Source organism: Rhinatrema bivittatum, chromosome 17, assembly GCF_901001135.1.
Source record: "Rhinatrema bivittatum chromosome 17, aRhiBiv1.1, whole genome shotgun sequence".
Taxonomy (NCBI): Eukaryota; Metazoa; Chordata; class Amphibia; order Gymnophiona; family Rhinatrematidae; genus Rhinatrema; species Rhinatrema bivittatum.
In genome coordinates this window covers 31,988,203-31,998,662 of record NC_042631.1, presented here as the reverse complement: position 1 = coordinate 31,998,662, position 10,460 = coordinate 31,988,203, and the positions used below count along the sequence as shown (strand labels likewise).

Here is a 10,460-nt window from a genome sequence, read left to right as displayed (position 1 = left end):
CTGGAGTCTTCCAAGCTTTCTGCTTTCAGCGGGTAGGGTGGGTTAGCCATTCCTGAAGTGCCCACTAGTAAGTATTTCAAGATAATCATGTGGGAAAGAATAGCTTCAGTTAATCCCATTTAGTGGAAATATCTCGACTTGTTTCATTGTATGTGATAACTCATTAAAAACCTGGGCAATCACAATTCATGATTAAAATCCATCCTGCACTTGAATACCTTTCTTAAAGGAACTGCTGTAGTTTATTTTTGAAAATAAATTTTAAATCATAAACAAATACTACAGACCGGTCAGGTTTTTTTTTTTATTATTTTAATCGATGGCATAAATAAGATGTGACTAGATAAGAACTGATAAGTAGAAGGTCCAGGCAGAAGACAATATACAGAACAAAAGAGAGGAAGCAGGAGGTAAATTTTGAAAGGCTTAGTGGAGGGAGGAAACCATGAGCATCTGAGTTTAAAAAAAAATACATGTGCATAGTTTTTGTCCTCACTTGAAATAAAATACACATGTCCTTTTCAGCTGCAATCTTCCAACACAATCTGTCTGGTTTGTGAGGCCCAAAAAGTACATGCATACTCTGTTTCTTCAGTACTTTATTGAAAATCTACCTGTTTAATGCATAGGATAAATGAAGATCTGTTGATTATTTGAATTCATTATTTAGACATTTCCAGCACAAAGTGGTTTAAAATCCGGGTCCTGTCTAAAATTTAGCAGACAGGTAAGTTATGCCAAGATATTTAAAACAATGACACGTTGAACATGGAGACCATTTAAGATACATTAATATCAGGAAATGCTGCTTTATACAGGTAAGACTAAGTGAGGACTCTACTGTAATAAAAGCAGATGCTTGCTCACTATCTGGAGAAAACAGGAAGCAAGCAGTGTAAGTAAATGGGATGGGGAGTGAGGCTAACCACAGGACAGCACAGCACACAACCTGAAGTAAATGAATTGATTCAGGAGAGCCAGTCAAAGCACACTGTCCCTGTACAGACCCAGATCAGGCCAGACTCCGGGGTTTTTGCCTTCCTTCCAGCCGAGGGAGGCAGAGAAAGTTTTGCAGGCACTGCCTCTTAACCCAGTGTGCCACCTGCAGCTCCTCAGTATTTCTCTGTTTTCAGCAGATGGAGGAGGTGCAAAAGCTGCTGCTCTGTACCTGAGTTTAAAAAAAAAAAAAAAAAAGGAAAAGGAGGAATATTTGGACAATACGAGATTTTCTCCCAGGAGGTTGGCAGGTCCTGGTGGCACCATCCCTCCTGTTGGTAGGATAAGATGAGCAGGGGTTGGGGACCCTAAATTGCTCTGAGTCATGCCGACAGGGAAAGCTTGCTGGTCCAGTTTCCTCCCCCTACAGAAGAATTGATGGAAGCCTCTGCCACCCTTCTTTCAGAGAAGTGAACATTTTGGGTACTCGTAAAGTTTAAAAAGAGAAAGGGGCTCCTTGCAATTAATGTTCCAAAATTGGTTTTAGTGCTCAATTATGAATTTTTCCTTCTTCCTCTGCTCGTGTGGGGGATATTGTATTGTTTGTTTATTAGAAGGTTTTTGACTATTTTCTGCTTGGGTCCTTAGGAATACTGAGGGGCTGCAGGCAGCACAGCGGGTTAAGAGGCAGTACCTGCAAAACTTTCTCTGTCTCCATCTGCTGGAGGGGAGGCAAAGCCCAGGAGTCTGGACTGATCTGCGGTACTACAGGAATGAAAATTAGCAGGTAAGAACCAATTTTCCTTGACACATCCATGCCTAAATAAAATGAAGGGTTGAATTTATATTCCGTAGCTAATCAACAAAAGACTAATTCTGTATCTTGGAGATAACTATATAATTGAAATTGGATCTGGTTTGTCAGGGTTATGGATAGTGATTGCAGAAAGTCATGTGTATTAAGGATGAAATTTAGGTTCTGAAAGATGATAGTCTTGTTGAGCAGTAGTGAGTAGAGGAAAATCTGAACAGGAGTAAACGAAATACTTCCAAGGTCATCGGCGGATTGGAATAACTTCCATTTAGTCTCCGCTTTCTGAAAGAACAGGTGCCACTAGCACAGGCAGGAATTCAATCAAGGAATTAGCTGCTTTGTTGACAAGAAATGAATTTAATATGCCATGGGCAGGCCCAGCTTCCAGAGTGGGGAGGGGGGGGGGGGAGTAGATGGAGAAGCAGAAGAAGACCTGGACAGAACCTTAAAGAGCTTACCTAGTCCAGACCTCACCTCCAGGCAGGATGCACTGTAACTGAACCACGCTAGTACCCCAGATTCTTCTGCCTACTTAAGTTCTTAAAAGCCTTCACGCTGGACATTCTACCACCCCCAGAAAACATAGTTGAGTGCGTGACTACCCTCATCATTAAGTATTTTATTTTTTCAAATAGCTTTGGACCCAGTAGTTTCTTCCCCCTCCTTCAAGTTTCCAACGTAATTGGAAGTGGTCCATATAGGGGCTGCAGTACCATGAGCCGCAGCATCCCCACCCATTGGATGGCCCAAGAAAACTTTGGGTACTGAACTGAGATTTCCCTACTGAGCCACTACAAAGGCCCAGGAACATTTTCTTAATATCAAACCTAAAATCTTTCCATCTCGCATCGGAGCCCATTCCTGCAGCAGAGAGTGAGTGCAACTGATTGCTACCCTGTTGCTCCTTGATTTATTTTTTTCTGTATCTGAAGATTATCATCAGGTCACCTCTCAGTCTTCTCTTTTCAAGACTAAACCTACCCCATTTCCTTCAATCTACCACTGCAAAAGACCCTACGGATGAAGAAAGTAGAATATAGCTCATCCCAAAACTGAAAGAGGTACCTCAGCTGACAATAGAGAGTAAGAATGGCAGAAAAAGACCAAAACAGCCCATCCACTCTGCCCAGCTGAGCTATAATAAGAAGTGGGAGAAAAAGCCACTGCTGGAGTTACTTTAGAAACACTACACCTATTGCAAAATAACATATATAAGACTGTTAAGAAATGAAAATGGGACTCAGCAACTGTTGAAAAATGACAAACAGGGTTAACAGAAGAGCTGACTAATAAGATTACAATTAGTCTAGAATTGATAAATGCAGCCCAGATGAAAAAACAGGCAAGAGGCAGAGAGGGACAGGATAGATCTCTGGGGACCTACTAAGGCCTCCTTCAACAGGCTTGCAGTTTACAGATCTGCTATACTAGTTCCACATCCTTCATCTCAAGCCCTGCAGGATGGCTCGGAGGATAGCAGCTGCTGCCACAGCTCCAGGATCAGGATCTTTCAGCAGTGTTGAGCTGATATAACTGGCTCTACCAGCTCTGGCCGTCATGGTCTTGGTGGATTCAGCTCCTGCTTCTGCCTTCTGTCAAAAAAGAATAAATATGAAAGCCTGACTTAGACACAGAACAGAGCTGTGATAAAAAATAATACTCCAGAAATCCAATACTGTGACAACACCCTCTTCCTCCACAATAACCCAGGGCAGGCTGCCTCTCTCTCTCCACCACATCATGTCCTCTCCTTTGACAATAATCCAGGGGCAGGCTGCCTTTCTCGTCATTAAATTGCATCCCCTCCTTTCACAATAACTCACAGCATGTTAACGCCCTCTCCACCAAATCACTGTCCCCTCCTCTACCTCCACAATAACCCAGAGCAGGCTGCCGCTGCCTCCTATCTACTTGAGCAAAAGGATATCCACATACAAGCCTTCCAGACCTCTAAGATCATCACTTGAAGCTTCCATTACCACTCAATTGACAAAATAAATCACACTCACAATAGATCCTTCCTGGGAGCAACACCTGCCTTATGGAATTCCCTTCCAGAAGAGCTCCAACAGACTACTTATTTCAAGAAGCAAATAAAAGCCCATTTCATCAAGCCTTTAAATGCTAACCATAAAATTGACTATGAAATTGGCATTTTCTCCTGAATGCTTTAAACATGCTGTTATAATCAGAGTTTTTTGATGGTGCTGTTTATTCTGAGTCACTAGTAGATATGTGTCTATTAGTTTAGTCATGTCTGCAGATTTAGATTTATCCTAAAGTTGTACTTTATTTTATTCACTTTATAGTCAAGTTGTATTTAGATCCTGCTGCTATTCAAAATCTATTACTCCCTTGAAAAGCATTGTTTCCTCACTGTAAATGGTGTTTTCCATGGATAGCAGGATGAATTAGCCATTTCATGTAGGGTGACATCATCCAGCATTACCAAATAGACTCATCCCTCCAAGCTGTAGAGTTTTGAGCTCTACTGAGCATGTGCAGGAGTTCCTGCATGGGTATTGTCTCTTGAGCCTTCTCAGTCAGTAACGGAGATGAATTTAGCATGTAGTCAACTCTTTAGGGAGGTGGGCGTAAACTTGCAAGCCTGTTGAAGGAGGCCTTAGTAGGTCCCCAGAGATCTATCCTGTCCCTCTCTGCCTCTTGCCTGTTTTTTCATCTGGGCTGCATTTATCAATTCTAGACTAATTGTAATCTCATTAGTCAGCTCTTCTGTTAACCCTGTTTGTCATTTATCAACAGTTGCTGAGTCCCATTTTCATTTCTTAACAGTCTTATATATGTTATTTTGCGATAGGTGTAGCGTTTCTAAAGTAACTCCATGGCTAATTCAACCTGCTATTTATAGAAACCTCCAGTTTCAGTAAGTATAAATTCTGTTTCTGTTGATAAGTAAGTTGAATTCGCTATTACATGTGGGGAGTCCCAACCTGATTGCAATGGAGCATTTACTTAGAACGCAACCCAGACTCAACCATGGAGAGCAGACTGCAGCAAGAAAACATTTCACAAAACTGCTTGTCTAAAGCTACTGGCAGTCCTTGAAATGTTACTGTGAGGGATTGTAGGGTCCTCCCTCAGAACACCTTAAATGACTGGCCATAGCTATCTGACCCAGTCCTCCTTACACAACAGCCCTGCAAGAAAATTAGAAAGTCATGGGATAGGTGGCAGTGTCCTATTGTGGATTACCAACTGGTTAAAAGACAGAAAACAGAGTCGGGCTAAATGGTAAATTTTCCCAATGGAAAAAGGTAAATAGTGGCGTGCCCCAGGGATCTGTTCTGGGTCTGATGTTTTAATATATTTATAAATGACATGGAAATGGTAACAAGTGAGATAATCAAATTTGCCAATGTCATAAAATTATTCAAAGCTCTCAAATCACAAGAGGATTGTGAGAAATTGCAAGAGGACATTGCAAAACGAGGAGACTGGGCATGCAAATGAAATTTAATTTAGACAAGTGCAAAGTCATGCATTTAGGGAAAAGAAACTCAAATTATAGCTACAAAATGCAAGGTTCCACAGTAGGAGTCGCCACTCAGGAAAAGGATCTAGGTGTCATCGTTGAAAATACATTGAAATCTTCTGCTCAGTGTGCAGCAGCAGCAGCCAAGATAACAAATAGAATGCTAGGGACTATTAGGAAAGGAATGGAGAATAAAACATAGAATATTATAATGTCCATGTATTGCTCCATGGTGCAACCTCATCTTGAGTATTATGTTGAGTTCTGGTCACCACATCTCAAGAAAGATATAGCAGAATTAGAAAAGGTACAGAGAAGGGGCATCCAAGATAATAAAGGGGATGAACAATTCCCCTATGAGGAAAGGCTAAAGAGGTTAGGACTCTTCAGCTCGGAGAAGAGATGAATGAAGGGGAGATATGATAGAGGTCTATAAAATGAGTGGAATGGAACAAGTAAACGTTAATCAGTTGTTTACTCTTTGGAAAAGTACAAAGACCAGGCGACACACAATTAAGTTACTGGGTAATATATTTAAAACATATTTTTTTTTACTCAACGCATAATTAAGCTCTGGAACTTGTTGCCAGAAGATGTGGTGAAAGCTTTTAGTATAGCTATGTGTAAAAAAAAGTTTGGACAAGTTCCTGGAGGAAATGTCCATAAACCATTATTAAGGCAGTGTTGCAGAAATCCACTGCTTATTCTTGGGATAAGCAGCTTGGGATCCTGCCAGGTACCTGTTACCTGGCTTGGCCACTGTTGGAAACAGGATGCTGGGCTTGATGGACCCTTGGTCTGACCCAGTATGGAAAACCTTATGTTCTTTTGGTTTTGGTGCCAGTAAGTACATGAGTAGTGGCATTTGAATTAGTTGTAAAGGCCTAAGTGTTTTCTCAGGGCGGCCATGATAAATGAATTGCGATAGTCTAGCTCTGAAAAAAATCAGTGTCTGCAAAACTGTTCTGAAGTTGACAGGGTCTAAGAGGGGGCGTGAGGTGTCCAAGAAGGGTTAGTTTAGCAAAAGACAACAAAGTAGGCACTTACCGCAACAGCCCGGGCTAGCACTTGCATTGCATCTGCTCCCGGTGAGCGGAGGGCATGGAGTTCTTGGGCTGCAGGATAGAGAGAGTCCAACTGACAGAGGCACAAGAAAGGAGAGAGAAAATCAAACATTCATCTTCTGTCCCATGATGATGACCAATGGTTTCATCTTTAGTCATCTTACTACTGGGGACCACCAGGCTCCACACTGAATGTGGCTTATTTAAATTTAACTACCCTCTTGACTGGATAGTAAGGTTTAGACTCTACGGACAGAGCTTTGAAGAGCTAATTATCTTGGTTGCAATTCTACTCTCCCTGTCCTACATCCAGCCTCCATCCCCACAGTCTGTTTTGTTTTTCTTGTATATATTTTAGAGGGCAGAGGCTTTTTGCGGCTTTACTCAATTAAAATGGTCGCCGTTCTCAGAACTGTAATTAACACTGTTATATTTACTTCTGCTCTTTATCAGGTGTAAGGCTGAATAAAACTCGTTATAGCCCAAAACCGGCTCATTCAGGAGTCTGGGGGAACGTGATTATGTAGAGATCGACTTGGCAAACTGCAGACTTGCGTGGTCAAACTTAAGTGGCCTTCGCGCGCGCATGCTTTAAAATGTGCTCACTCGCACGTGTAAAAACTGCCAAGTCCTAAGGAAAGATAGGATAATAAGGTTTCCTCACGTAACCACTTAGAATTAGAAGCTCGCACATGCACGCTAGGCTTATTTGAAATAGTACGCGTGCACTTGCATGGACAATTTAAAATTCCAGCAGAAAGTTACTGTCTTGGATTGCGAGCCCTCTGGGGATAGGGAAATACCTATAGTACTTGACTATAATCCACTTTGAAGCGAAAGTGGAATATAAATAAAAAAAAAAAAAAGAATGAAGTAGAAAAAGGGAGCTTGGGGCTCTGGGAGCGGCAGCAGTAAGTGGAAACCGCTCATGTGGTAGGGGGAGGTTACGAATGGCACTAGATGGAGGACCCTTCCCCGCTCACCTTGCAAACGTTATGTGCACAGCAGTAATGCACCCCCTGCACCTGCTTCCTGTTCCCAGCTGCACTGCACCTGATCAAACTCTGGTAGCACAACACACTGAATGCTTTCAAGGAGCACTCACTCAGGCCCCAATACACAGACACAGAATGTTTAAACAAAAACTACTCCGAAAGGAAAGAATATGCTGAGACTTTACTGCCGTAACAACTTCTAGCAATGAACTATGCGTTCTTGTACAAATAACAGAGCTTCCCCCATATCCAGCCAGGTTTTCAAAATGAATATGCATGAAATAAAATGTGCATACATTATCTCTCCAAAGTATGCAAATAGATCTCATGCATATTCCTGGAAGAGAGTCGGAAAACTAGATTGGCTGTGGCTTAGGCAGCCCTGGTCTATAGAGTCCGCTCTCCATCCGAGTTGGACGTCATGTAGTGCTCCTTCCAGAACAGGATCCCAGTGTGCTTTACCAGAAACAAATGTAGTGCCACTTGTGGGGGTGCAAAGGCTGGCGTCTAGATTTGATGCCTTAGCTGTACAGCAGCTTCCAGAGGGACGTGAGAAAAATGAAAAACTATTATTATTAATAATGCCCAGTTCCACGTTCGTAAACTGAGGTGATTCCAAAGTTAGTTGGAGAGGAGGATTTGAATGGAAGTCTTATGTCCGCTGGACTGCAAGTTCATTGCTTAGTCTACTACTCTGTATTCTTCCTTGCCATCCAGAAGCTTTCAGGCTGTACACCTGACTAACCACCCCAGAGGTGGCTGTGCTTATAGTACTGAAGTGCACTGCTTGTAACCTGTGCTCAATTTCTGTATTTCATTGTCAAGTTATATTTGCTGTCTTGGCAAAGAGGAAGAGTAGCTGCTCTTGCCTTAGAAGCCCAAGACCTGAAGATACTACGGTTGGGCAATGCCATTCAAACTCACCATGGTTCTGTCCCCAGTGTCAGCTCCTCCGTACCTGTCAAACAATTCCCAGACCGTCCATTAGTACTGTCCTGCTCCTGTGAAACATCTGCTACAAAGCACTAGTGCAACCTCCCAGTTTTGTTACTACTTTGGTTCTGATAAATCCTAGAAACATAGCTATTCAATTGGGATCTGTTTGTGATTGCAGGTGACATGCTCACAATATTTATTTATTCATTAAAAGTTTGTATATATTGCTTATAATAGAAAAACCATGGTACGTAGTTTAAGCGGTATATACACAGCACCCCTCACTGGAGGTATCAAATCCTGCAGCTGGTTATCAACTGAGACCATTCAGAGCAATTTGACATTAATCACTCAACCATAACTACAGTGATGAAAACCGGACAATTGACCACAGGGATACCAAAGAAATAAATGTAACCACTGATGCTTCAAGGTGCCCTTAGTGATCTCTGCAGGTGAAGGAGAGAATAACTAGTCGGTGACTGGTAGAGAGGAAGCAGTTTAGAAGTCATGCAGAAAGGGAAAACAAGTGCTAGAGCTGGACTGAGATGCACACTGGGGCCTACTTACCGCTTCATAGCTTCAATCCCAGCATCCATTGCAGCAGCCCAGGCCATAAGGTCATTGTGAGACTGCAAGGGCTGTGCAGCTGCAGTCAGAAAAAGGCTGTACAGCTAGAAGTAAAAGGAACAAATAAATTAAAAGGAACATCTAACCTAAAACATATTAATCCTCTTCTCTTGAGTAATCCTCCTGATATTTTTAGGAGCTCTTCTTAGGCAGCTCTTTGTCCACCCTGCACTCTCTCTGTTGATTAATGATCATCTCAGGGAGGAGAACATATCATTGGCAAACACCCATTCTGTCTAGCAGGATACTGGCCTCTTCTCACCCCTGATACTAAGAACTCCCTGAGCAATCACCAGTGAACCACTTAGACATCCTAACCCAGGGCTTCCCAAACTTTTAGCCAGTGTGACCCCATTATAGTACTTGAAAATTCATGACCCCAGAGGATGACCAAAACAAATTAGTAAGGGTGCGATTCTCCTCCAACACTCACTCCACTCTCACCCTCCCTGTTACTCTAGCTGATCCCCTCTCTCAACCACCTCCTCTTTCAGCAGAAATCCCCCCCCCCCTCTCAACCTCTGCCCTTTTGGCTGATCCCCTCTTATATCACTTCACTGCTCTGGCATCCCCCCAGCTGATCATCTCACCCCCATGTCCTTCTTATAACCTCAAACTGATCCTCTGTCATCCCCTCTGTCTCACTCCATCCTCCATCCCCTCCTCACTCTCCTCCCCCATCCCCTCTCTCTCAGCCTTACTTTCAACCTCCCTCCCAACTCCCAGCTCTTCTCTTACATCCCCAGTCAATCTTCTGTCATTCCCCTCCACCCTCAACCCCTCTCCACCTGATTGACCCTTCAGATCCCTTTTTGCATCTGCTCCCTCCCTTCAAGCAGGCCTTCCTCCAGACATCCCCTGGCCAGGGTCAGCAGCAACATTTTTTTTTGGCCCCAGGCCAAAGGTGAAGGGACAGCTGGTGGGGAAAAGAGGGCAGGCTGACGACAGAGGCAACCTCATTTGTCTCGCGGGTAGGTTCAGTGGTGGGTGAGGACAGCGAAGCAGTGGCCATCTTCCCCGGCCCATGCACACTCAGCCCTCTCCTTCCCTCCCCTCACCTCGTGGGTTGGGCCTGAGCCCAGTGGTGATCTACAAGCGGCGAGGGCATAATAATAATAGTAAAAGAAGTCAGCACGGAGTGTGTGAGCTAGTAAAAGCAGCAGCCCCGATCCCTCCTCACACAGGGCTTCCTGTTACCACATACTCTGCTGCAGGGCCTGTGAGCGGATGCTGGCTCACAAGCCCCCCCCCCCCCCCCCCCCCCCCCCCCCCAAACTGACTTTCACTACTAACCCTGCTGCTGCTGCTGGCACCTGAGCAGCGCTGCCATTTGAAGCATTTGTGATCCGAGCTGAAGGCTCCTGTGACCCCCCCACTGGGGATCCTGACCCACACTTTGGGAAGCCCTGTCCTAACAAGTCACGATAACTCCTCCCCCCCCCCCCCCCCCCCCCCCCACTGATGGCTTCCCACCCCGACACTCACCGCCCCCGACGAGCCTCCCATCTTCTCCAAGAGAATCTTGGCTAGAAGTGTCAGGACCTGGGCAGGTTGGGCAGGCAGGGCTCGTTCCCTAAGCCGCTCCTGAATAG

General features: G+C 44.1%; 1 protein-coding gene across 8 annotated transcripts in view; it reads right to left on the bottom strand.

The window, feature by feature from the left end:
* Positions 1 to 290: 290 nt before the first annotated feature.
* TKFC (triokinase and FMN cyclase) overlaps positions 291 to 10,460 on the bottom strand; it is a 41,129-nt gene continuing 30,959 nt past the window's right edge. For 7 of the 8 annotated variants that reach the window (XM_029583190.1, XM_029583193.1, XM_029583188.1 and 4 more), the window contains 5 exons: positions 10,354 to 10,460; positions 8,809 to 8,912; positions 8,227 to 8,260; positions 6,291 to 6,380; positions 291 to 3,342 (listed from right to left, as the gene is read on the bottom strand). In XM_029583190.1, the coding sequence (XP_029439050.1) occupies positions 3,193 to 3,342; positions 6,291 to 6,380; positions 8,227 to 8,260; positions 8,809 to 8,912; positions 10,354 to 10,460 (485 nt within the window). In that variant the 3' untranslated portion in view covers positions 291 to 3,192. The remainder of the gene's footprint in view (positions 3,343 to 6,290; positions 6,381 to 8,226; positions 8,261 to 8,808; positions 8,913 to 10,353) is intronic. The other variant, XM_029583195.1, reaches the window with a different exon arrangement.